The 27388-nt window shown below is 41.3% G+C and overlaps 2 protein-coding genes across 7 annotated transcripts; one reads left to right on the forward strand and one right to left on the reverse strand.

Annotated features, from left to right (window-relative positions):
• Positions 1–2411: 2411 nt before the first annotated feature.
• Positions 2412–17081, forward strand: arpp21 (cAMP-regulated phosphoprotein, 21). 5 transcript variants are annotated; one of them, XM_030147284.1, is made up of 20 exons: positions 2412–2599; positions 6878–7009; positions 7108–7258; positions 7356–7400; positions 7498–7563; positions 7652–7766; positions 7971–8109; positions 9023–9160; positions 9253–9352; positions 9452–9562; positions 9646–9683; positions 9801–9857; positions 11404–11588; positions 12104–12244; positions 13302–13438; positions 13544–13618; positions 13715–13876; positions 14488–14590; positions 16310–16413; positions 16564–17081. In XM_030147284.1, the coding sequence occupies exons 3-20, from the start codon at positions 7109–7111 to the stop codon at positions 16720–16722; spliced, it is 2025 nt and encodes a 674-aa protein (XP_030003144.1). In that variant the 5' UTR covers positions 2412–2599; positions 6878–7009; position 7108; the 3' UTR covers positions 16723–17081. The 5 variants fall into 5 exon arrangements, with proteins under 5 accessions (XP_030003144.1, XP_030003143.1, XP_030003145.1 ...); XM_030147283.1 differs by having other exon boundaries at positions 2414–2599; positions 16307–16413; XM_030147285.1 differs by having other exon boundaries at positions 2414–2599; positions 7362–7400; positions 16307–16413.
• A 1455-nt stretch (positions 17082–18536) lies between these two features.
• zftraf1 (zinc finger TRAF-type containing 1) lies at positions 18537–26799 on the reverse strand. Of its 2 annotated transcripts, XM_030147310.1 has the most exons (7): positions 26260–26799; positions 25669–26003; positions 24574–24668; positions 23561–23704; positions 22442–22653; positions 22157–22335; positions 18537–20248 (listed from the first exon to the last, which is right to left on the reverse strand). In XM_030147310.1, the coding sequence occupies exons 2-7, from the start codon at positions 25954–25956 to the stop codon at positions 20036–20038; spliced, it is 1131 nt and encodes a 376-aa protein (XP_030003170.1). In that variant the 5' UTR covers positions 25957–26003; positions 26260–26799; the 3' UTR covers positions 18537–20035. The 2 variants fall into 2 exon arrangements, with proteins under 2 accessions (XP_030003170.1, XP_030003169.1); XM_030147309.1 differs by having other exon boundaries at positions 25669–26799.
• Positions 26800–27388: the final 589 nt, after the last annotated feature.

Raw genomic sequence — 27388 nt, forward strand, 5'->3', positions numbered from 1 at the left:
TACTGGTACATCCCACTACCACCAGACTTAACATGTTTTACGTTTGTGCGTAATATGATGGAAATTTGTATTTAAAAAATGAACTACTTCAGCATTATTAAGATGTGATCAGAATCCTAAGGTTGGTTTACTTTCTTTCAAAATCTCATGGTTAATTCAGTGTTCTTGTGTGAAAATTGGTTTTCCAGTTACATAGGCCTGGTTATATAATATGCACATAAAGTAGTTTAATGCTGTAACAAAGTCATGACACATTATCTATAGCCTCATGTGTACTTTTGGCTTTGATATAGTGACCTTGGTTTGTACTGTACTCTAACATTGCAAAGGCAGGGCTTTTACTTGAAATGAACTACTTCCACCACTTACGGCAAGTGCAAATGGATATATATAAATGTAACTGTCTCCAGACCCTCAAGAAACAAAAACAGGCTCTCATTACTTTTCTGTTCCATCAAAGCAAAAATAACACAACTTGAATATCACTGTCTTGTGTTTTCCACAATACACCAGCTAATGGTTATAAAATGACCAGATTCCAACAAACTAAACTAAATCTGTCATTCTGATCATACACTAAAGCCATAAAATGATATCAATGATATATCATGGATCAAAAACATGTTGGCCACACCTCGCATCCTTAGATCTGCTTCACACTGCTTGGTACACCTGCTCCCACTGAAAATAAAAAGAATCAGAGCATGGGTTTAAAATGAGCAAAATAAGAATTGAATGAACAATATTATATACAGGGTGTCCCATAAGTCTCCATACATAGGAGACATAATACATTCCATACATATATGGTTCTAACATGTATTTCTTTATATTTCTTCTTTGTAGTTCTTTAGCAGACACACTTTGAAATGTGTTCCAGACAAAATGGCAGTCATATAGAGCATATTATATAAATAAAAATGGTTTATGTCAAGAAACGTTTATTTTTCCTATGTATGGAGACTTATGGGACACCCGGTAGTTTGGAAATTCATCAAAATGATGGCAAATGCTGTAAGAATAGGCACATAATTACATTTTCGCATGGAGTTCATAATCTGTTACTGTAACATGTCAATAGGAACCTTCTCTTCTAGATTTTGTCAAAATTCACTCACTGCGATGCACTTGGATGTAATCTGCTTGAACATATCGTTAGCCTCAAAGCATAATTGCCTGTCATACACTATGTGGACAAAGTATTGGGACACGTTGGATTCAGATGTTTCTTTTGCAACAGGGGTCTGGCCTACAAAACAATAATGACAAATGTCATAATGTAGTTTTATATAGTGATAAATATCATTGCATTGCATCAGTTAGTTTAGTTTAAATTGTTATCTTTGCTTCCAAAAGGCCTCAGAGATGGTTTTTACTTAATTTCTCTCAACATTGATTTTTAACATTTAGTATTATTATTATTTTTAAATCTATGACTATGATTTTAAATGTTCTACCTGTGCTCTGACTGTAAATAATAATTTTCTACCACAACTAACCATCTACTTTCTTCACATCTCACTTAGGAAGAAAAATCTCCCATTACACTTTAAGGAAATATTGATGTTTATAAACTATATGGACAAAAATACAGGGACACATCATGGCTACAGCTGTAAGATGTCCTGCCCATGCTGATTTGAGATATAAACATCAATATTAACTAATAATAAATAATTAATTAAAACGGCTCTGTTCAGCTGTGCATATAGCAGCTGAAAGTGTTCTATCTGCATTCTTCTCTCTTACTTTATTTTAATGTATTATTTATGTTTTTTTTATTATGTCTTAATTGTGCATTTTTAACTTGCCTCTTTTCCATTTTTGTAAAGTGCTGTGTGTAGGAACTGTACAAATAAATTGGCCTTGCCTTAATAATTAATATAATATTTATCACAATATAAAACTATATTATATTTGTGCTTATTGTTTTGTATCCCAGACCCGTTAGAAAAGGAGCACCTGAATTCAACGCGTCCCAATACTTTTGTCCATTTGTGTACGAGTTAAGCAATTATGCTACGAAGTGAACGATCTGTGTTTGTAAATGAAACCAGGAGAACTGGTGTCAGTATGTGAGAGGAAACCTGCTCTGACATCTGCTCACCTCCCTGATAGCTAGCTAATATGCTACCCGCACCTCTCACCCCTCGTCACTCCGTTATTTTCGGTTTAAATGCGGTTTCCGTGATGTTGGGTAGTAGTGAGAAACTGAACCGACCCCGTGAAGCGACAGGAGGAGGGGGGGGGGGGGGGTGTGCGCAGACCAACGGACGGACGGACGGACTGTGAGGATAGACAACTCGCTCCGAGCCGGAGACAGGGACGGAGATAGGGATGAGTGGGCCGGCCCAGGGCTGGCTCTGGTGCATTCCTGCGCGTGTGTGTGGGCGCGTGGCTCAGGGTTCAGAGCTGTCGGTCCTCCTCCTCCTCCTCTTCCTCCTCCCCCTCCTCCCCCTGCTCCTCCTGCTCCGAAACAGACAGGCAAAAGAAGGAGGAGGAGCAACGGACCTCAGTCAGCCGTGTACAGCAGCCCCGTCGATCCGGAGGCTACACCGGCAGAAGCCCGCGGAGGAGGGAAGACCGACATTGCGTTCCGGTAAGATAACGGAGCCTCTCGCGGGGTTCTCACTGACAGTTGTGTTTCCCATCGCTTTCCTGCCAAACGGTTACTCCTGCTGACATCCACTCCTCTCTCTGCCTTTTTTTTTTTTTTTTTTTTTTTTTTTTTTTTAATTTTTATTGTTGTTGGTAATGCTGTTAGGTTGTCGCTTCTCTTTTTTGTTTTCTTTTTTCCCCTCTTACAAGGACTTTAGGTAAGAAACACTTTCGATCATGTGAAAATGAGATAAAATGGACAAACTAGCTTTAGCCGCACCTGGTCCTTTAGCTTGATCTCCGCTGTGAGAATGGATAAATTAGGATGTGACTGCACCCCGGGGCGCCGCTATCTGCCGCTTTTTACCTCCGGGTCTGTAGCGTTAGCGACACCGTGAAATGATAACCTTTATGAGTTATGTCACATTATTTTAAGGCTTTTCTGTCAACGAACTAAGCTAAGTTTCTATATTTATTGTCAGGTCGCGCGTGCGTCCAAGTGGATTCGTGTGAGTTAAATTAGCTGTAAGTTGTCTCCGCTTCCAAAAAATCCCGTCTGTGTTTAATTTGGAGTCAACATTTGTTCCCGGGTTGTGTATCCGTGCCCCCGCTCTCCACATGCGGCTGACAGCACGGTGAAGTCCCGGAGCAGGAGGTCCGTCGTTCAGTCCCTACCCCGGTGTAAAAATAGCCCCGGTGTGTCAGCTTAGCCTGGCTGGGTCACAGTAATGCGACACACACACACACACATACACACACACTCAGATAGACATACTCCCAACGGGCAGCGTGGATCTGACTTCAGCCCCATCCCGAAAAGTAAATCGCACACACCCAAGCCGAACGTCGTTATCGGTTGGTGCCGTAATGTGGGTCAACAGGATGCCATGAGGTTGTGCTTGGAGATGACACCTGTTTGTTTTACCCACTTACCCCATCATCCATACACACTCTTGAACGCTGCGACAGTCAGCATGTCCATGTGCATGAGTTAAGACTGTTTCCAAAACTACTAGAGCTAAGACCAGTTCAAAAGCTGAATTTGATGTTAATTGCAGTTTTAATTCAACCTGTGCTCTTTAGGCTGCAGGTTTTTTTGGGTTCCATTTGAGTTCAGCTGCAGAGCTGCACAGCTGTCGCAACCACAAGTGACTTTGGTCGATTTTCGGGGCTGCTGTGGCTGCCCAGGTGCTGATGACTCAAAGGACAATGTAACCTATATGTGTAGCCTAGTTTTTGTTCTTTGCTTATCTTAAAGTGAAGAGAGGAATAATTCATGCCCTGTTTAATGTAACCTAGGCATGCAGCAGGAGGGAGAGACAAAAAACCAAAAACAAAACCTCACTTTATTGACTACAACCTGCTAAGAAAGGAAATGATGCTTGCACTATAGTTGCAACCGTATTATAAGCAAAAAATGTCAGCAAGGGGAAAATACCTTTATATACTCCAAGAGAGAAAGAGAAAGCAGCCCAATTACAGGCTTAGGGGCACAGCCTGCACAGATTATGGATAAACAAAGCACCGACGGCTGCCTTAAGACTCTCAATAATCATTTTAAGCCACAGAGACCTGCTCTCTAGGTTTAAGTCTCTCGCTGAATCATTTCCTAATGAGCTCCGAGCTGAGGGACAAAAAAAAAAAAAAAAAAAAAAGGAAATCTACTTTTTAAATCAGCTGCCGCCTCAGAGACAAAACACAAACAGCCGCGTCTGAGGCTGTAGGCAGCAATGTTTTCTCATTTTTGTGGGTTTTTCAAGGGGTGGAGGAGCAGCAGACTGTCCTTAGAGATGGCAAAATGTACAAATGAGTGTCTGCAGGTGAAGAGGGCAAGGAAATAAAGCTGTGCATACAAGGTGCAGTCATGTCTCGGGCAGTAATGATACAAGAGACACTGGTAATCTGGTAAGCTCTGGTATTCAAAGGCAGATTCTTCTCCGCACCGGATTGTATTTGGCTTAAGGACTTAATATAACTAGGTTTAGCTGACAATGGTCATCTAAAGTAGCTGTTGGACATTTTCCCACTGGCCTGCCTGTGTGTCACTGTAGATGAGCCAGGCAGCTTTTGGCTGGAGAAGAAAGGTATCCTGGTGAGTAAGTGTCTCCGAGGCTGGAGGCTTCAGGGAGAGCAGCAGATGGATGATGATGTAGCGGGTACTGGCGCTCCCTGCCTCCCGCCACCATCCGTCACGCGCTAATGATCGTGTCACACCTTCTCCCCGGGCGGCCGGCCGCTTCTGCAGCGCTCAGCTCAAAAACTGGTAGCTCTACTCAAATCCCCTCTTCAACGGCCGTCGGCTGAAAAGCCCGGAGACTGACTGTGCTGCAAGCCTCTCTATCACTAATTCTTCACTTCTCTCTTTCTCTGTCGCCTTGCTTCACCCCTCTTCACCTCTAAAGTCCCTGCAGATTCTTTCCTCATCTTTCTTCATCCCCTGCTTCCCTTGCCTCCCATTCATCTTGTTTTCTCTGTAGTGCATCTGTTCCCCCTCATTCTTCTCTCTCTCTGTCTTCTTGTGTCATTTTGCTGTTCTCCGTTATTGCTGAGGATTCACAGCTTTAATGCGGTGTAATAACATCAGTCTATTCTCTTATTTTATGTGTTTTTTCTTGAATGTGACTGTTTACTCTGGAAGGCAGGAGTTGGAGGTCTTAGGTCAGGGTCAGCTACAGTGCAGCACACTTGAAGCTGGTTAAAGCACAATTCAGCAGGGTTGCAAATGCCATCAGCACTTGTGGGGAAACTCTGGCTTTATTATGTTCCACAGCGTGTATGTATGCTAGTTTTTCCCAAGGCTGCCGCAGACCTCCAACTAACAGAGGCACTGATCGCCCGCAGTTTCTGCCAAACACTAAAATGTCAGCTCTGATGCAGAGTTAGGTGCTACAGTGTTTTCATTATGGATTAATGTGCTGCTTATTTCCTTGAGTACTCATTAATTCTCTTGATTAGAAAATGTAATTTCCTAAGGCTCAAGGTGACGTCTTTAAATTGCATGTAACATTCAGAAAAAGGTTTATAATCACACAAGACTGGAACCAGACAAAAACAGGTCATAAATCATCAGCGACAGTAGTTACTGATTAATTTTTCCATCCGCTGATGAAAAGATAACTAAACTTATAGGTTCAGCTCTAATAGAGAGAATCACTTAGTTTTTACACATGCTGTTGAGAGCAGTGACCCCTCCTGTAATTAGCTGAAGAAGCTGTCACATTGTACGATTAATTTCTTTGGAAGGCGTTCATTTGAACACATTTGTTTTAAGCACAAGTTGGACAATAATCAGTACAGCAGTAGTAGAAAAAACCTTGGTATTCATGACAGTACCTCAGTCTTACATGTAATTCCTTTAAATACATCATATAAATGCCTGTTTTTTGTTTTTATAGCCATGCTGCAATATCTGACAGTCAACATATAGCAAGATTTCTGCCTCACTGCCGCACTAAGATCCTTTTTGAAAGTATGTCTGTCATGTATTGTATGTGAGGTATAAACACATGCACTACACATGCACTGACAGGGATCTTGTTTTTGCTTCAAACTGCTATTATCTCCAGTCGGGTGTTAAATAACCATGTTATGGGACTGAGCATCCTCTGCACTCGTTATTCTGTCCCAGGTGTTACAGGAATAAGTGTCCCCTAGAGCTCTGTGTTACAGCCCAATGTGTCCCCACTGAGCACAGTTGGCCCTTTGGAAAAGACTCTGGAATGCCATTTCCTTTCATGTGTGTGTGTATGAATGCGTCTGTCTCTGTTCTCTGCAATATTCTCACCATTGAGATCAGAGACTCCGCTTGGCATTCTGGGAATATCAGCACCGGCGGATCGGATGATACTCCCCACAGCTGCTGTTTCTAAGAAAAGCTCTTTGACATGCTCGCACACGGATGCACATCACACATGTGTTCACACAAGCTGCACACATGTAAATACACAAGCCAGTATTTCATGAGTGACGGCCTGTAAGTTTCCGTTAAAGACGCACACATAGACTTACAGTAATACACACTAGGCACCAATTAACTGTCAAGCCAGGAAGCTTTTGGGAAGCCTAGGCAGAGTTGTACCACACACACTTTAACACAGCTTACCTACTTGATGTCATTTCCAGCAGCTATGCTTTTATGGTCTGGCAACGGTTTGATATGTGTGTTTGTGTATGTGTGTGTGAGACGGCAGAGAGGTGTTTTTGTTGTACAATGACCACTAACACTTTTTTCTCCACTGTTTTTCAATCACTTCGGGCTGTTTTCCATTGACCGGTAAAGGGTCGGCAGAGAGAGGAACAGTAGAGGAGGCGAGCGGAGAGGATAATTGTGTTTCTGGCTGCCCTGTGGGAACATGGGATATATGACCTCATCATTCACCTGCAAGGCTCTCGAGTAAACAACTCCAGATAGGTAGGAGCGGCATCCAGTACGAACGCCCGCACACATGCAGGCAAATGACAGAAAAGTCAGACAAGGTTTAATGTCCATGATGTGTTTTGTTTGTGAAGAATGACTGAAGTCGCTGTAGAAAGTGTCGGCGTCATCCTAATGACATCATGCAACGTTAACAGTGGCTCCTCCCCTTCACCATGTCTACCCCTCAGTAACCAGAAGGAGGAAGAGGAGTGTCACAGGGACTGCAAGAAGCCGGAGCTGCAGGTAAGTGATTAATTAATACAGCGCCACATTAGAATTATGCAACCCTTCCCAACCTCCGCTGCACTTGTGCTCACTTAATAATAAATTGTATCCTCTGCCACAGAAACACTGTAACCAGGTGCAACCAAAGAAAAAAGTTAAGGTAAGCTAAAGTAACTCTCCCTCACATTATTCATTCTTAGTGAATTATCGATTGCAGATGCTCTATGAATTCGTAATATTGCTTGTGTGACTTCTAGGCCAAAGGAAAGTTGGTTCGGAGTACGGCAGTCTGCGAGGAGTCTCCCCCCGAAGAAATCCATAAGGTGATACACAAATACACCCACTCCTCTTTCTCTTCATAATCATCGTCACCACAACATTTAAATTACTCTACTTTTTCTTCCCTCTCAGGCATCTCTAGACACAAGCATCTCATCATCTAGCTGCCATGAAAATGAGGGGAGTTTGTGTAAGGCGGACGACCAGGAGAAGAGCACAGACCCAAAGAAAAACTCAGTGTCCAAAGGTGTGTGTGTTGTGTGTGTGTGATTGATATCTCATAGAAGAGACACAAGGGGAAAAAGCAAATAAAATGTAATAAAATGTGGTGAGGCAATGTCACTATTTAGATGTAGGCCTCCAGGGGTGTTTAATATTGCAGCAGTTTTTTTCGTATTTTTATTTTTATTACCTTGTAATGCATTTTGGCTCCCTCTGTTGCTCTTTTTAGAGTCCAGCGTGGAGTACACTGACTCCACAGGCATAGACTTGCACCAGTTCATCGTCGATACCCTCAACAGCAACCCCAGAGACCGCATGATGCTGCTTAAACTGGAGCAGGACATGATCGACTTCATCATCAGCAATAGGTTTGCATCTGTGTGTGTGTGTGTGTGTGTGTGTGTGTATGTGTGTGTGTGTGTAAGGGATTATATGACAGAGAATATGTCACAGTGGGAGCTATCTATTCCAAATTAAATATGACTCATGCTAATTTAGATTGTCTGCGCGAACAAGTTTACTCATGCACTTTATTGAATCTAACGTTCATTAGGGCTGTTTTATTTTATAGTTCACTTGCAAAGATTTTTGGCACAATATTTTTTGTCAGTATTGGCAAATGTTTATCCTTTGCTCAGATTGCAGTAAAGGGAACGCTATGATAATAAGTTCTGATTGCATACAAACTAAGTTTTCTTCTATAAATATATCATGATAAACAGAATTAAAAGAATTATTTTATTGTGATATTCTTGCCACCTGGCAGCCCTACTCTATGTATCAAACCTATGGCATTTATGTGATGGGTCATTAGGTGTTAAAATGGTTAACTCAAAAACAAGCAAAAAAAGCTTCACCAATATAAGTGTACCACATTCTCCTATCTTATGTTGTATCTTTCTTCCTCTGTCTCTTTCTTACTTTCATCTGTTTTTTCACCTACCTACCTGTTTTCACTGTCCATTCACCTCTGTTATCCTTCTGTCTCTTTACTTCCCTTATCTTTGTCTGTTCACTAGTATCTGACTGATACACCGGTGGTGTTGGTCTGTTGATATGTTTTCATTTTCCAGTATTGGTTTATTTTCTAAATTTCAGTTATATGTAACTTTGGTAGTATTTTTTTTTTTTTTTTTTTTTAACAGTATATACAGTCTCATTCTGGAACTGTTAAACATCCTGCTTTGTTGCAGGTGTTTGACAGCTACATTTCTAAATTAGATAGTTTCCATATCAGTGGATAAATCCCCTATTGCTCATTTTTACTTGTTTTTGTCTCAGTTCCTTTAAGAAGTTCCCCCATATGTCGTCCTACCACCGTATGCTGGTACATCGAGTGGCGGCCTACTTTGGCATGGAGCACAACGTAGACCAGACGGGCAAGTCTGTCATCATCAACACGACCAGCAGCACACGCATGTAAGAATACATAATGTGCTGGATATGTGCATTTTTGTTTATTGTTTTGTCTCCTGTAAAGTAACAGTGGCTGTTACTTGATTGCTTTAAAGACCAGAGCAGCGTTTTCTGGATGAGGTGCACAAGGACAAGAGAGAAGACATCCACCGATGGAAGTCTATTTTGAAGAGAGACAACAGCTCAGATGACCAGGTCTGTCTTTTCTCTTCTTCCTCTGTCTCTGTGGAGTTTCTTCTATAATTACCATTGATCGCGTCCTATCAGTGCGTTGACCTGTTGTACTTTTCGCAGGCACAGACGCGACTCCACCCTTTGCGAGAGAAGCAAAGCAAGTCGATGGAGGAACGAGAGGAGGAGTACCAAAGAGTGCGAGACCGAATCTTCAACCAGGAGGTGAGACGGGTAAAAGAAAGTGGACAGACAGGTAGCTGTGACACTGTGAGAGAGAAAGAGGAGACTCTAACTTCTGTGCTGTACTTTTCCAGCCGCTCTGCACCCAGGAGAGCACCCATGCAGAAACCAGGTAACCTTGCCTGCAGTGTATGCTCTTCATGTGCTTTTTCAGCTTATTATATTTAGATGAGGACATTAATATATGCCTGTGTGTGTGTGTGTGTATGTGTGTGTGTGCTGTGTGCAGGGCTGTGGAGGAGTACAATCCATATGCTGAGACCCAGAGGAAAAGGCAGCTCTTCAGGTAGACCTGTCTGCACAGATGCGTAGTCATTTATCATCTTAATCCGGTCAGCCTGGCAGAGCTTTTCAGAGTGCAGCTGAACAGAAAAAAGACCTAGTTTTCATTTTTTTATTTATTTTGTCAGCGCTCTGGATTCTCACTAACATTTAACATTTTCTGTAAAGTTAAGTTTATTTATGTGGTACAGCAGACTCAGTCGCTTTAAAAATAAAAAGCAAAAATACATGACATGACCATATAAGATAAGGATGTATTACATTAACACACGAGGGAAAAATATTTAAGATAAAGATGGAACGGTAACAGTAAACAAGGAATGAATGGTATTGTAATTCACTCCGTCAAACTCTCCTATTGTGTTGTACGGAAAGCATTTAGTGTTTGGCTGGTGTTGGAATTCATTAATTCTGCAAAAAAAAAAAAAAACAGTAATTATCATCCAATTAAATTCTTTATCAGCCAAGTAACTCAGCATTCATTCATAACTATAAGATATAAATACTTACTTTAATATTTTATGCATCTTAGACCACCAAATGTTACAAATAGTCTGAAGCAACAGAGGTACAATTTATTTTCTCTGTCAATACACTTGATTAGCACGAGACATAATTTTAAGATGTATTTTGCACATTTATTTTATAGGCGTTCTGAAAAAGGAAAAATGGTGAAAATATGTAATTATTGTATTTAGTAGGCCAGATGAACATAACGTAAAACAAAAAAAAATGTAAAAGTAAAGGTATGTTGAAAACTGGTTAAATTGACCTGAACACACCCAGAGTTAAACCTCAATATCATTGAGGTTTTAGTCATTTACAGTCATGTTGACACATACATGAAAATATATTTAAGATACTGATGAAAGAGGATTCGATATCACCATCAAGAGGTGTTTTAAAAAATGATCAGTGTAGGGTGGAAGTTGGACAGATAGTGACCAGTAGCTAATACTGGGCTTCTAAGTAACACAAGTGAAACTAACTCAAACTCAAATAGCTCCAATATAAATAACTCAAAAGATGAAAAACATTCTCACATATTTATAGCATTATTACTTTTGGTTTGTTTAGGTTAACAGTTTCTAATAAAGTGACAGTTAATTGCAGGCATGCCTAAGTTTGCTGTCAAAATTTAGAGAGAAGGGCCATGGATGAATTTGGTTGATTTATCGGCTATGTGCTTTTCCATGTTCCATGTACCTTCCTTCAAAAAAAATCCATTATCAGTTGACCTCAGAAGTGGACAAAGCTCAATGAGATGACTGTTGACTGGAGGGATTGACACTTAAAGCCTCACCAAAAGATTTTTAGTATGATTTCAAAGAAAAGACTATTGTAACAGATCTTACTTCTTGTACTACAGAAGAGAGTGGGACTGTAATGTAAAGATGCTTTTAGACATTTTTTTCTGTCAGTGAAGGCCAAACAAACTAAAATTTGTGTAGCATATTATCAGGCATTGAAACCACTTTAATGTCCACAGGAATGACAGTACTTGTCAACGAGTCATAAGGTATCAGAATAATGATCTGTTTGTGTCACAGGGGAAGCCGTGACAACTCGGGCTCCAGCTGGACAGGCAGCAGCAGACAGAGCAGCTTCGAGGCCGACTGTCGCTACGGCAGCGACCCCAGGCCATGGAGCAGCACTGATTCAGATTCCTCCTACCAGTGGACAAGCCCCACCCCCAAAGCCCGGCAGGCTGCCAACAACAGCTGGGACACACGAGGTGCGTGTGTTTTTTTATTTTTTTTACAGCGGACGTCAGAATAACATTTACAGACACGTTAACACTTCCCAGTTGCACCTTTTAAGGTGTAAATTCAGTCACTTAGGGTGAGACACTTCACTCACATGTACCTGTGCGCATGCAAACTTATCTGCAGACTTCGTCACCTCTCGTGGGAATATCGCTGTTTATAAATGATGTCTGTTCTTTATTCAGAAGCATCTAATTAGCAAAAAGCAGTGCAAGTTCTTTTGGTGTGAAATTTTAACTCAATTCAGGAATTTCCACACCATAGCTGTAAATTTTCACACAACACCTCCAGACTTCCTCACATATTCAAAAAAGAAGAAGATATCATCACAGAGACTGGGATGGTGTGTAGTTCTTTAAACTGAGATGATAAGATGTGAAATTTTCTGTGTCAAGGTAACAAAATCTTTCCTTTTTATCTCTTCCATTCTTTATTTTCTCATTTCTCATCTCCTCCTTCACTTGTTTCTTCCTCTTTCTCTCAGGCTCCATCTCTGTTTTCAGATTGCCATCCACTTGCCCCCACCCGTCTTCCCCTCCCATCATAGAAGAATCTGCTCCTAACTCCACCTACATTATGGACAATGGCATCCCACCAGGAAGCATATTAATGAACCCACATACTGGTACATAACACACACACACACCAGTGAAATTCAGTAATCATACTTCAAGGTCAATGTCCTGAAAGAAAACCAACATAACAAAAACTACAGAGAAAAAATAAGACTTAGGACAAAATAAAATAAGACTTAAAATAAGACTTAAAACAAAAAAATGATACCTCAAACTCCACTGTTTTGAAAAACTAATAGAAAGATGAGCTAAAAGGAGAAAAGAAATGCTTCCATTGTTGTCAGTAGTATTTTATTTGCAAGCCTTGTATTTTAGGTATTTTTTTTTATTTTTAATTTTTTTTTACATAGTACAGTTTCTGACCATTTTGAATCTTGCCCCAGACAAAAAACCCTATATACAGAAAAATACACACACACTGAAACTCGCATTTGAAAAAGTAAAAAATAAATTTCACTAGCAAACCCACCTTAAGAACAAATGAAAACTATACTCAAATTGATCCTTTTTTATTACACATTTTTTCTCAACTTTAAAAATCTTGTGTCTCACCTCATTTTCTAAAAAAAAACCTTAAACATCTGAAATCCATTGTGTAAGATTTAGGGGGAAGATCTAATTGTAGAAAAAGGATCATTATCATGTCTCAGTGTATTATCACATGAAAATGAGAATTATGTTTTTATTACTGTAGAATAATTTGTTGATATTTACTGAACAGACTTCTTTTTTATGTTTCAATATGGATGACGTCCAGAATTAAGGTGTATTACTCTCACTTACTGCAACTTTTCAGTTTCGTGTAGGGGATGTTCAGGGGACTTCTGTGTGTGGGTTTTTGTGTGTGTGTGTGTGTGTGTGTGTGTGTAACCCTGACCCACTTCACCAGTAGAAGTCACTTAATATAACACACTGAACCTTTCATCTCATAAAAACTGAATTTTAACTCAGCATTTCCAAACTAAACTAGCAAAGCCACTTGAATTAAAAACCACACAGAAATTGAACATGAAAAGTAAAAAATGACAATTAGAAAACACACAATTGGGAAAAATGCAGAATTACCATAACCTCAGGCATAACTTGGATGAACCTTTGACCTTTCAGGGCAGCCTTTTCTGAACCCTGATGGAACCCCTGCTGTGTACAACCCTCCAGACACTCAGCAGCCAATCAGGAGCCAGACGCAGCTGCAGGGCTCTGCTAATCCTCCTCAGCAGCAGCAACAGCAGCAGCAGCAGCAGGTAATGCATACAGAAGGAAGGGACATGTGACTCACCAGATGTTTTACAACATACATGTCAGTGTGTGTCCTTATCTCTGTCTCCATATGTGTGTGTCTCTCTCAGGTGCTTCAGTACTCATCTGTCTCGTATACAGCCCCACAGATGTTGCCTGTCACTCCCTCACAGCCGTATTCTGCAGTACGTATCGCTGTAAAGACTGAAAACACCACACACTAGTGTTACTGTCATGTCCATACATGTGTGTTTACACCTCCTTTCTCCTCTCTTGGGCAGGTTGAAGACCTCTCCACTCAGTTCGCTAATGTGACCATGAGCTGTCAATCCACAGGGGAGGCCCCGCCCCTTTACCCTCCCACTCAGAGTTATATCTATGCAGCTCCGCCCCCTCCTCCACCACCACCCAACCTGCCCAGCTACTGCCAGCCTTCACCACAGGTAAGGACACACACATTTTATTTTTCCTATTTCTTAATCTTAATCCTATGATCAAAATGAAGAAATCAAAAAAGAGAGAATAGATTTTTTGGTGAAGTCAATTTAAAATTTTCAACAGTTGCTTAGTATATTTAAAAATGAAATATAATGCCAGAATCTAGGTATTTAAGTGATTGATTTGAATACTCTTCTCAGACCTGAAGGAAACAGAAATCAGGGCAAAATCAACCACAATTTGAAAATACACACCTTCGTTTTACTGCTCTCACCTCTTAGTCTAAATAAGAAGACTAAATATAAAAAAGTGTGGTTTCACACCACTGTGGAAAAGTGAAGCTAAAATATTACGGTTCTTGGAGCTGCCATGTTGCTTCTGTGTTCAGCCACAGGGTATGGTAGTAAAGTCCTGTTTACTGGATCAGTCACATGATTAACCCCCTACCAGTCAATGACAGTTTTTTGTCATGAGGTAAATTTTCAACAGTCTATAAATACAATCCACAGGAGGTGTGGAAGTCTAAATTTTTGTCAGACCACTTCAGTTACCAGATGCTGAAAGGTTATTTTCTATACCTTTACCCAGGCATTTAACATACATGATTATTCTATAGGTGCCTGTATATTTCTATGGCCAGTATCCTACCTCAGCTCAGCACCCCTGCAGACCTGTGTCCCCAAGCCAGCAGATCCACAGCCAGACAGCACAACCGACAGGTACTGAACACCTATGTGTGTGTGTGTGTGTGTATGTGTGTATGTGCGTGTGTGTGTGTGCGTGTGTGTGTGTGTGTGTGTGTGTGTGTATTTGTATGTCTCCAAGCTCAGACTGTGGCAGTAGAGGAGGGGGCCGTTACACTGTCAGAGATATAGTCTCAAGGTCTCACAGTGAACCGGTCTCTTTTCCTGCTGCTTCTATTCACCGGAGTGACAAAAAACAGACTCTGAATCTAAAAAGGATTAAAGTCAAGCTGCTGAATGTGTTTGAAGCTGTGCATATAATCAATGAACACTTTCATTTATTTCGTTGAGAACGCACATTAATCGAAATGTGATGTAGTCCGTTTCACCTGACATCAGTAGGCATCCAAAAGTAATAAATATAATACGAAGTGGTCAGTGCTTAACTACATAATGCAGTTCAGTTAAATAGGCCATCAACTATAATACACTTCAATGAAATAAAGTGTAGAACTGTCTAAATGTTAGAGGAGACAACACCAGTATCAGCACTGTTCGTTCTCAATAAGCTTTTTCTTACTTTTCTTGGATGAGTAATAGGATTGTCACTCTTATTGACTGGTTGTGAATTCAGCGAGGAGAAAAAAGCCTGATTGAATGTACTTTTCTAATTTGGTTTGAGATAATCCCTTCAAATCATCTTTAATGGACCTAAAATTAATGAATAACCATGTATGCACTTGTATGTCTGTTTCCACTATTATTTATTATTAAATAAACAATACTTTATTTATGCAAAAATTCGGCACTATGTAATCATCTGATGAAAACTAATAAAGTCATTACGCCATTACGTAATGACACCGGCATTATGTAATCATAAACAACCTTCAGCAGCTGCATTTGGAATAAATTGAAGCTTTTAGATGGATGTGTTTTTGGGAAGGAGTCACCTCTGCTTGAAATAGAAAGATGAATGAACTTTTCCAGATTGGCTTTTCCTGAATTTGTCTGTGAGATAAAAAGCTGATCTTGTTGCTCGTTTGTGGCATCAACATCATATGTCAGCTGTAAGCCTAGGTCAGTGTAATGTAGGTCTAGTGGATTTAGGGTTTTCTGCATTGGTCTAATCACAGAAATGAATTCTATTATTAACTCAGGACAGATTCTTCTCATTCTTTTTTTCCATTTTACAGCAGGTGGTACCCAGCCAGGTCCATTACTGTCGTCTATGTGTGGTCCAGAGTTAAAGCTCACTCAAATTAAGAAACAAACAGACAAAACAAATACTGAGTGTAACAGTGGACTTTTGTGGCCACCGTAGGGGAGGATGAGGTTGTGTTCAGTTCAGCTTTACCACTAGATATCACTAAATATTACACAACAAACTTTTAAGCTAAATTCAATTACTTTCATTATTCAAAATGTAGCATGTGTACAGATAATATGCTGTGTAACATTTTCATTATTAAAAAAATCTACTCATGCAGTATATAATGTATCATAAAATCAAAGAAATGTATTACATGTTGTGCTAAGGCTGTGCATTACAAAGTGGGATAGATTAAGTGTGTGTTATTACATTATGAAATGAAAGTTTGTTATGTTTTGTTCAGGTAGCTTATTACATAATGTGTCTTTGCACAGATAATTACTTTCTCTTTGTTATTGCTGTGTGAACATCACCTTGCACCTCACACAAAACACACTGCACTGATTAAATATGTTGTTAATTTTTTCTTGTGTTTACAGCAGGTTACACCCCTGCTGTGGGGGTGCAGCAGTCTTCCCACACCCAAACACAGGCTGTGCTGGGGACCTACTCACCAATGACCTCTCATCAGTGTAGCATGGTTCAGGTAAACAACTGAGCACCCAAAGGTGCCATTCAGGTCCGCCCCGAACAACTGACTGAGGACTCAGAAGAAGCATTTAGTAGTTGAGAAAGTGCTTCTGATAGCAAAAAAAGAGAAACTTTTCCAACTTTGCTTCTTATTCTTTCTCTGCAGGGAGGAGTATCTGTGTCCTATCCCCAAAGTAAAGTTCTGGCTGGGGTTGGTGGGGAGGCGAGTTACTGCTGCGTGGTGCCTCCACCCTCCCACCACGGCAGCTGCCATCCTCCCAGCTGCACCAACCTCAGTGCCCCGGCCTGGAGCGCGCAGTACTGACGACGCACAAACACCGTTCCTGTGTGACCACACTCACTTCTTACACAAACACCTTTTTTCACACTTGCTCACTCCCCTCACCCTCCTGATGATACCGTTCACACATTCTGAGCATGTGACCACGTACACACACACACACACACACATACACACATATATACACACACTTGAACACAACACACACCCTCTGTACCAAAGCTTAATAGTATATTATAAGAGCTGCTGTATTGAATGCATAATTTATATACACAAATGGAGTTTTATATTGATATTAAATTATATATTGTGTTTTAAGGAAATGCACTGTGTGAATAGAATAAAATCTGTGGCTGGATTGACAAGGTCACATTTCTATACGATCTTCTTGTTGCGTCTGATATTTCTCTTGTGATGATCAGTATGAATGTATGCATGGGGGGGCAGTATGAGGACACACGGCTGTTTTTGCAAACAATACTGTTACATAAAAGAGATTTACGGTAGTTAACGTGCCGCTGTGTTCATTAATGGGCTTTAAATTTTGCCTTAATGACTAAATAGTAGTTGTGCACTAACATGGGCTCATCATAAGGATTATTTAAGGGTTTTGTATCTGTGGGAAAATGTTTTGTACAGCAAATGATTAAAATAGAGATAATTTCATCTTTTAGTTACGTTAGTTTTGACTATTTCTGAGGTCACAGGAAATTTTCAGAGGCTGTAGCACCCCCTGCCGGTTAGTTATTGACAGTGCACCTTACATGTACAGACTTGTTCTGCAACACCAACTATAATACTTTTTTTTTTTCATTTATTTTTCTTGTTTTCATCGGACAGACTGTGAGTTACTGTTGTGTATTAGCAATTAAAATACAAATATCAATACAATTTCAGAAGCTCAAGAAAATTACCCAGAATATCTCTTCCCAGCTCAGTTCATGAGTCTTAGATGTCAAAGACAGTACAGGTTAACTTTTAAGATTTTACTGACAACATTTGGTGGGGGGTTACTGTTTGTATAGGTAGCATTTATTATGCTAATTAATCTAGAGAAGCCTTCCTCCTATGCAGTGAACAGGCTTTCAGTCAGTTGTATGTTTATGCACTTGGGCATGTGTATTGTTAGTGTTGTGTGTCTGTTAGCTGGTGACTAGTGTGTTATTACCTACCATTACCGACATGTTAAAGGTTATTTTACTAGCTATTATTGACATTTTGTCCCACACCCCCGTTGATTGTCCTTAATCTGAATAAGATGAAGAAAAATGCCACTGTTGTAACAGAAGAAGAGCTGGTGTAAATGTAGATGTTAGGGCAATATGATAATCTAATTTATGGGTTATCTAGTCATGTTCATCCACTGAAGACTTATTTCACTGTACTTTGACATTTCTATGAACACAGTGTGGAGCTGCCTCTGGCTACATCTATCATCCAAGTCATACAGTTAGTAATGATACTGAATATGAGCCATCACTGATAAGATTTACACCCTTTACACTATGTCTGTCCAAACATTGCCAATACTCATCTAAACATATCTCTTAAAAATCATATAAAAGACACTTAAGTATTCAGGTACATGTCTTTTCACACTATTGCAGTTTTATGCAAGTGTTCAGTCTGTGGGTAATTCATTTTATACTCATATACTGATTTATTCTCCCCATCAGACTCACTGAAACATATCCATCATACACACAAGGGCTTCAAATTAAATTTAGATTTCATAACTGCAGAAGTAAATGCATAATTTATACAGGCTAAGGCCGTCTAAAGCCAGCTCTATTTTTGTCCTTTCTCTATTCAGATGTGCACAGAGAGAGAGAGAGATGTGCAGGTTCCATGATCTTTAATAAAAGGCACATGTACAGCCATAGTGAGATGAGTGAGTCCACTGGCATAGAGACGAAGCATTAAAACACAGAAATACAGGAAGTAGAGGTCTGGAGGAGAGAGATCTATCTGCTTTACAGTAGGATCTACTTAAGTAACAACTTCTCGTTCTTGTTCAAGTAAGTCTAACACTAATGTCACCGTCGTAAGTTAAACCGCCCCATCCCCACCCCACACACACACACACGCACGCACGCACAGACACACACGCACTGAGTTAGATCAACGTCTGATCTTCCAGAAAAAGCTCCGTGGGTGTGAAGTCTTCTCAGAGGGTTGTCGAGGTCCAGATTGCCCCAAAAAGACTCCATGGTCACAGTTTGGGCTTTATCCCCTGCACTTATAAAAGGATTGTAATGTTTACAACAGGGATGGGTTTACACAGTCTCACAGTAATGATCTGTTCTCTCACACACACACACACACACAGGCAGCGAGTCACACGCTAAAAACCCAACTAAAAAGAAAAAAAGTTCACAGGTACTTAAATATTCAGGGTTAAGAGAAATAAAAAATAGTATTAGTGTTGAAGGTTAAATATAACCACAGCTGAAGGAATAAAGTTGAAGAACTAAAATATGCATGCAGCCAGGCCGTCTCTCCTCTTGGAGGTAAAAAGGGAAATAAGGGTGGGGGGGGGTGGGCAAGTGGGGAAGCAAGTTCTGTTCTGGCAAAGTCTGAAAGAGCCAGCTTTGGCAACAACAGAATAAATGTTGTCAATGACAAACTACACAAACGGCACAAAGTGAAAATGAAGAAGGGGGAAAAGGACAGACACACACCCCTTGACATACATTCACATGTCCAAAAAACAGCTCCATAGAGTCACCCTCTCTATATTTCACATTGTCTTTGGGACATTTGAACATGATAAGCTCCGTCTTTGTCTCACACACACACATACACAGACGACAGACGTATGCACCCGGCAAAATCTCGCTTTGGTCGGCGTGTGCTACCTTTGGCTGTGGTGGGTGTTGGGGGTGAAAGGTCAGACGATGTGACCTCAGAGAGCCTTCACAGGTGCACCACCAGCCATCTCAGAACTCCTCCCCCCATCGCTCCCCCCTTTTTTCTTTGCCCTTACACCCCTACCACCTGTGCCTTTTGCAGGTTTCACCCCACCTCTCCAATCCATATATCAATGCCCACCCATCTCCATAGCAACTCACAGCTCCCCAAGCAAGGGGTCTCACTATCTTGTAGAAGGAGGTAAGTGTAATTAGTGGTGTGTGTGTGTTGTGTAGAAACGTGTGTAAGATGTACCCTGCGTGAATGTGTGCATCTGTATGTGTGTATTTATGTATGTGTGTAGGTGTTAAGAGGTATAAGTGGTTCAGTGGTGTCTCTCTCTCTCTCTTTTTTAAATTTTTTTTATTTTTTTTAAATGCTCCTCTTTGCCTTCCATCGCTCCTCTTCCTCTCCTCCTCCCACTCTTTTATTTTTGGACTTGGAAGATGAACAGGCGCAGGTTGATGTTTTTGGCGGCCAGCAGTTTGTTGCACTCCACAGAGTCGGAGATGGGCAGAGGGACGTAGTCGGTCTCATTGGCGTCATTGCTGAAGGAGTGATGGTGGATGACCGGCTTGATCCGCACATCGTCGTACGGCCCCTTCAGCAGGAGAAAGGAGCATTCTAGGGCAGAGTTCACCTGAGGACACGCAACGCACATGTGTTACTGAATGAGCCAAAACATCTGCGGCTACAGCTGGAATAAAACACCACATCTGAGGCCAGTGCTGATCCAAAGATTAAAGATTTTGGCAAAAGTTAGGCAACACACATCAGCAAAGGCAGAAAAGCTATATATAGAGACATTAATACATTTAATTCATTTCCAACTTTTGATTAAATTATTCCTTGTTTACGTTAATTCTTTCCTCCATTTTGATACATACATTTTCACATTTTGGTTCATTTGAGCCCACATTTAATCTATTTTGCTCATATGAATTAAACAAATAAAATATGGCAGCACATAAGATCAACTCATCGGTGTCAGTCGGCTGTGACTAAACTTTGAAATAATGTAGTGACACAAATTAATCCAAATTATAGAAATTGTATCTCATGCACCCCCACCCCTGTTTGAGCACATCATGACCCCTTTATTAACACTTTCAGTGCCATGGGCCGATTAAATCGGCTTTACAAAAACAACCTGTAAAGTGCCACGGGCCGATCAGATCGGCTTTGGAGAACACGCCATATTTGTGTACAAACAAACCATCCACCCCCATTTCTTTCTCACATTTCGATGACGTTCTTTCTGTGTCCCCCTTTTGAGACCAAGCAGATGGGAATTTGAGGTCACGCGACCGAATAATATTTTTATATCTTTTTAATGTTTCTTATTCTCCGGTGTTTCATCAGAGGGAGCCCTCCATGCCTGGGGGCGGCTGTGGACTCCGGGGGCTGTGGCGCCTTCTCTCACTGGGGTCCGCTCCTTTCTGGTGGGTGGGGGTCCCAGTTGGCCCTCTCCCACTAGTTGGGATGCGGGGCTGTGTTGCTGGTGCCTGGTCGCCGGGGTCGGCGGCTGCCTCCTGGTGCGGATGGCTCCCTGAGACAGCGCCTCCTAAATTGATGTTTTACTTTTACTTGTACATTTTTGTTCTGGTCTACCCGTGCTCAGTCAGTCTTCTTAAGTATGTGTGAGCTTGTGGGTTTGCATGTATATGTGTGTGTGTGTGTGTGTGTGTGTGCGTGCGTGTGCGGGTGAGTGGGTGGGTGTGGGTGGGGGGCGGTACTGATTTTTAAACTGATATGTAAAGCACTTTGTGCTACAGTTTTTAATGTATGAAAAGTGCTATATAAATAAAGATTATTATTATTATTATTATTATTATGCAAATTACGATCAATAATGAATCGGCTGCGTCCGGTGCGTTTTGACTCTAATCAGCAATCGGTCGGATGTTACCGAGCAGTTTCCTGCAGGATTCTTCAAATATTATAAAAACGACACGAAATACTGAAAAACGGCCAAATTCTGTGGCACTTTTAAGGCTTATTAGCCCCTTAACTGTCTGGCACTTAAAGAGTTAAACATTTCAGCAGTATTCATCAAACAAACCAGACTGGTTCTAGGCGGAGGCACACAGCTGGAATATGGAACAGCCAGACTGTGTTGGACCAACTTTGTTATGGCCATGTTTCTAAATGACTTCAGTGTCTTACCTGTGACAATTTTGGTTGATTTTTGACTGTTGATCAGACAAAACAAACATTTGGGTTTAAGAAAATTGTGTTTTTCTTGCAGCCATACTCATGTCTACCAACTCTGTCCTCATTACTACTGTGTCATTTTTTTCCTCATGTAGCCAAACTGGATGCATCCCCTACAGAGAATGTGATATGTGGTGTATTGTTGTCCATCTTGGTTTGTTTTTTCAACAGTATATTCACTGATGGCCTGTTCATAATTAAGGGGCTTGTATGGCACCAAGAAGTTGCTCCATACTTCTAACTTTTCATTTCAGCCCATATCCTGGTGGAGAGATGCCTCATCCCTGTACCCCTAAAATAAACATGGACAGTCACACCTGTCTGGCGTATGTACCTTGCTTTTGAGGATGAGCTGGAAGGAGAGGGTACGCTTGCAGGACAGGTTGGGGTTGCGTTCAGAGTCGTTAACGCGGGCCTTCAGCACCCACGTCTGGTTGAGAACAGTGAAGCGTGGCGTTTCATAGTACAGACGAGTGATGAAGTCATCTGTGCGGTACGGCCTGAACTGTACCTCTGGACAGACACACAGATCAAAGATATATCAAACAGACAGACAGGGACGGAAGTAGGAGGGAAATTATGGTATAAGGTACATTAAAGTAACTGGTAACTCATGTACCTGTAAACCCAATTTTCTCATAGCACAGCAGGCTAAAGATGCTGTTGTAAAGCTGCATGTCTCTACGGTGGTTCTGGTCCATCTCTCCCAGTATTCCCATGAGCTCTGTACCAGTCTTGGTGGGATGGGAGCACTCATTCTCATGTGCTGGCAACTCATGAAACGGACCCTGCCAAGGGCAGCCAATCCTCTTGTACTTACACTGTGTCACCCTGGTAACATAATGGTAAATATACATCACAGACAACCCACAGCAAGGGAAAAACATGGCTTCATCTAAATTAGATCCTTCACACAGATAAATATAGTTAGTTTCTTGAGGTAAGTGGAAAGTACAAAGAATATCAAAAGGTGCTAATTATTCTAAGTTGTGGGCAAAGACTAATTAATACTGTAGAAATGAAGAGTAAGTGCAGAGAGCTAACCTCTAAGAACAAAAGACATGAACATCTACATCCTAGATAGAGGTGCAATTATTAAATACCTGTTACCTTCTCCTCTTGCCACAAATGTGACATTTTAATAATGCGAAAGGTGTTCAGCGACCTCAGCAGTGAAGTGAAGCTAATTAAAACCACACTGACGTAATTCATCTAATATCAACTGCAAAGTTTTTTTGTCCTGTAAATTATCAAGCTGCAAAAAACACCTGGTGACTGCCATGACTGTTGTCATGGCAACACTAGCACAGGCACAGATGTCCTAAGAAGGGTCACCTATTGCTATAGCAACAACCCCATAGGATTTGGATAGTGTGTGTCAGTTTCATTGGTCTGACCGTTAAACACACATTGTGTGATCTTAGCCTGTGTCACATGCTCCTCCATCCTCTCCAAATCAATGCCATGTGATGCTGTAGTGCGCACACACACGTTCACACACCGATGAGCTAATCATATACAGTGTGTATGTGTGTTAAAATGTTCACAGCTTGAATTTCCTGTTTTATTGCCACTTTTTACAAAATGTGTGAGCCTGAACTCACTAGATGTACATTAAAGTAGCAGTGAGGTTTAAAACTGGAAAACTGATGAAGCTCATGTATGAGATTTTTCATCCCTTCAAAGTAAATCTTTTTGGAGTCTGTTCTGTGTAGGAATGTGTTTGTGTGGTGTATACCTGTCTTGGCATTCCTCTTTCTGGTGTCTCTCTAAGCTTGAGCGGGGGAATTGTTTTAGGCAGAAGGTACATTCTGTCGGCAGCTCACTGACAGCCTTCTCCACTGCGAGGTTCCTGCAGCATAGGTTCTTGCTGATCTCACACCTACACGTATAGAAAACCACAAACCATATCTCAGTGCAGTGGTATGTAAGAGCACCTGTGGTATGTATGTTTACACAAGTTTCTCAGCATTGTACATCCATGTTTCAAGTAGCTGTCCTCAAAATAATAAGCTGTAATTTGTTCATATTAATTATAAGGGGTTATTCTCATACTACTGATAATAATATTATAGCTATACTTAATCTTTTAATATGAGCTAAAATTTAAAAAAAAAAATGCCTGTAATCGAAGAATTAAGCAAAAGTAATTTTGATAATAACATTAAAGGTGACTAGTAACATGAATTAGAAAGGTGTGCTGGATGTACATGTTGTTTTTTTGTTACGTATGTATTGTGGTTTAGACTGATACACTATCAATTAATACTGAAGGCTTTATTTGTGGAAAATTACAATGATATGAAGACCTTAACTCACATTATCAATTTTAGGACCAGTCACATGATCTGTAGCTTTTTAGGCCAAATCAATAATAATGTTTCATTACTGACCTCTAAACAGAGTAATGGAAATAAATTTAATTCATTTGCATACATGACAACAAAAATATTTATGATTACTAACACATATTTTTCTTCAAAATCACTGGTTTATTGACACACTTTTTAACACATTGCATCCCCAGAAAAAAAAAGTTTGGGAAACACTGATGAAAATAAATTTTGCAGGTACAACAATTGCCTAACTCAGAGATGCACCTGTCACAGCAGCATGAAATTACATGATAACATGAAACATAAATACAATGTGTTGACCCACGATGTTATAATGATAATTTGGATGCATCGCGCGGCTATAGTTTGTATTTCTATATACGTGCTCTGGTTTCTGCAGTGGATCTTGGTGTACCTGCAGTTAGGACACGTGGCCTGTTCCTCCTTGAGACGAGAATCAGCCAGGAGGTGGATAAAACATCCTGCACACATCAGGTGCCCATTGGTACACTGTGGTGAAAAAAAGGTCAGTAGGACAATCAAACAAAGTGTATTAGGAAATTGGGGAACATAATTACTGTGGATGTTAAAAATGGAAAGTTTTAATCTGACATTTAAATATGCTGTCATCTAATTTTATGACAAAAAGCCAGCCTACATTGAAGTAGGGGTTCTGACATTTATTCTTCCATAGGTCAGTTACACTCTATAACAGGGTTATATTTATATCTAAAATTAGTATTCATGACAAATTACATTTAAGAGTTTTCCTGAAATTGGGGTTATTGGTTGTTGGTTATTGGGGTCATTTTGATTTGGAGGACATTATGGTTTGGCTAAATCCCCATCAAGAGATCCAAGGGCATTAAAAACTGAGTAGTGTACAATGACAACTACAATGGGGCACATGATTTGAAAGGCTTTGTGGCATTATATGTATTATATATGAGCATGTATTAAGGGAAATTATGAAAATATCGTATATGGAAATGTGTTGATACTGTGCTGTAACAAATATGCATGATGCAGAAGGGCTTGTCAATGTTTAAGGCAAACTGAGCAATGATTAATTGACTTGACATTGAAGAGAATGGTTTAAGGCCTGTAAGCAGAGGGTTGGGGTGGGCTCTTCAAATATTTGTCTAAACTTAAAGTCTGGATCTGGGTTGTATGGGTGGGGAATGTGGCATTTGCTGGGGGTTATTTGAGGATAATTCACAGTTTAATGTCTGAAGTTGAGCCAGCACAGCTGACCACTTGGCCTGGGTGTGTCCGGTCTCTCCAGAGCCTCGTGGCTCAGTTTGCAGTAGAGACACTTGGGCCTGTGTTGAATCTGGTTAAACTAAAAATAAATGGCGCTGGTCAACACATTCAACAGGTTGACTGTGGGGACTGGGGGGGCTTGGACCCTCGGGGAACTTCTACTATGAGGTCCAGTTGGTTTTGCTGGTATTTGACGGTAAGTTTAGGGACATAGGGGGGGGGGAGTTGTGATTGACACCACGTTTACCTGGAATACAGACGCCTTGGGCAAGTCTAGGCACACGGTGCAGCACAGCACTGAGTACAGTCTCTCCTCCAGTTTTCCTGACTCTCCCTCGGGCACTTTCACCCTCTTCTTGGGTGGCTCGTCTGGGTCAGGCTCGGGCCCTTCTCGCCGTATCCCGACCTCCTCCTGCATGGCAGCCACCCCGGCGACAGCCTCCACCGCTGCCCCCACAGCCCCGACCCCCAGGCCAGCCGAGGAGGAGCCAGGGGCGGCCGCAACGCCCACGTCCCTCTCTTCCAGCGAAGACATGACGATGACTATCTAGAAAATTCTGAGCTGTACCTGCCACGACCAGCCTAATCCCGAAATATAAGCAGGTTAGCTTAGAGCTAGCTCACAACCGTCAAGCTAACGGTCAGCTGACAGCTAGCGAGCTAGGCTAACGCTACGGCAGTAAGCTGTCAGAAAGGAATGCAGGCTAACTTATTAATGCTAACCTCCACTTGCGAACTTGAAATTGAACAAGCCAATGACTGTATAATACCGATACCATGTGCAAATGTAGTTACAACAAGCTGCTAAATTTACTGTTGACTAGTTTTGTGGACTTACAGTGAGGCTAGCAGACTATGCGGCTAGCTACGTTGACAAAAACACAGCAGTCCTCTCCCTTTGCCCAGGCAGAACAAAAACAACTCAGGCGTCTCTCAGCTGTTGTTGTACTCTCGACGCCGTTATTCGCAATGACAGCAGATTACGGCGATGTGCACCGACGGCCCGGCTCGGCTGCTTATCTACCGTCCCTGCTCCGGTACCGGCTGACTGTCCACGGGACCCGCAGGACCTGTCGGTGATTAAAGCCGAGGCTTGAGACAGTTCTGTTGGGACTCGTCTCTTTGGCTACACAGCCATCTTTGTTTTTTTTCCTGTCTGTCTCCCCCGACTTCACCCTTAACAGCCTTTACGACTCCGGGTCAAATTCGTTTTTACTTAGGCAGGTTCCCGATCGAAGCCAATAGTATAAGTTGCGTACTTAAAAGTAAATATTTTCCGTGTTTCTGTACCGTCCTCTATGTCAGTAACTACTTGAGTACAGCCGTGAATTGGCAGACAGCGGAATGTTTTGTTGTGGCAGATGACTTGGGGTATTTAAAGAGTTTTTAACGGCGCATGCGTAGTGAGCACCTGCGGGTCAGTGTGTGGCAGGACTTGAAAGGTGACCAAAACCTGATATGCGACAAATTTAGGCCACTCCACCCGAAGGCATCGTCCTTTATGATTTTATGAGCCTAGGGAACCTTCTAACTCCTTAATATCTGATGCTAAAAACTTAACCTTTCAATAAAACGCGTTGTTTGTGCTGTTTTGTTATGCTCTAAGGTATGTTTGTGGCCCCTTGGCAGAAATCTGTCACTGTCTTTCAACTGGTTGTGCTTGTGTCAATGGTGCACAGCATAATTCAGCCAGGAAAACAGGATCATCAAAGAAAGACCCCACTACTGATGACCACAGATACTGGGTCAGAAGCATGTCTGAGCCTCTTTAGCCCTAGATATGTGGCTTACTGGCCTTAAGGGCTGGGTGGGGTGCATTCACAACATGGGGGGTTGTGTGTGTATGTGTTCTTGGGTAGGTGGAGCAGGATGTCAGGGTGTCAGCTGTTTGCAATCGGAAGGGACAGCTCTAACCACTCCCCCAGGACAGAAAGATATGCCTTATTTGGTGTGTGTGGAATGGCATG

This window comes from Sphaeramia orbicularis, chromosome 11 (assembly GCF_902148855.1).
Source record: "Sphaeramia orbicularis chromosome 11, fSphaOr1.1, whole genome shotgun sequence".
In the NCBI taxonomy this organism is placed as follows: domain Eukaryota; kingdom Metazoa; phylum Chordata; class Actinopteri; order Kurtiformes; family Apogonidae; genus Sphaeramia; species Sphaeramia orbicularis.

Coding starts and splice junctions, on each gene's coding strand:
- arpp21 (XM_030147283.1), top strand. CDS start 7,109: ATGACTGAAGTCGCTGTAGAAAGTGTCGGCGTCATCCTAATGACATCA. Junction 7,401..7,497: donor AACCAAAGAAAAAAGTTAAG/GTAAGCTAAAGT, acceptor TGTGACTTCTAG/GCCAAAGGAAAGTTGGTTCG. Junction 8,110..9,022: donor GACTTCATCATCAGCAATAG/GTTTGCATCTGT, acceptor TTTTTGTCTCAG/TTCCTTTAAGAAGTTCCCCC.
- zftraf1 (XM_030147310.1), bottom strand. CDS start 25,956: ATGTCTTCGCTGGAAGAGAGGGACGTGGGCGTTGCGGCCGCCCCTGGC. Junction 22,654..23,560: donor AAAGAGGAATGCCAAGACAG/GTATACACCACA, acceptor TTATGTTACCAG/GGTGACACAGTGTAAGTACA. Junction 20,249..22,156: donor AGCTCATCCTCAAAAGCAAG/GTACATACGCCA, acceptor GCGTGTCCTCAG/GTGAACTCTGCCCTAGAATG.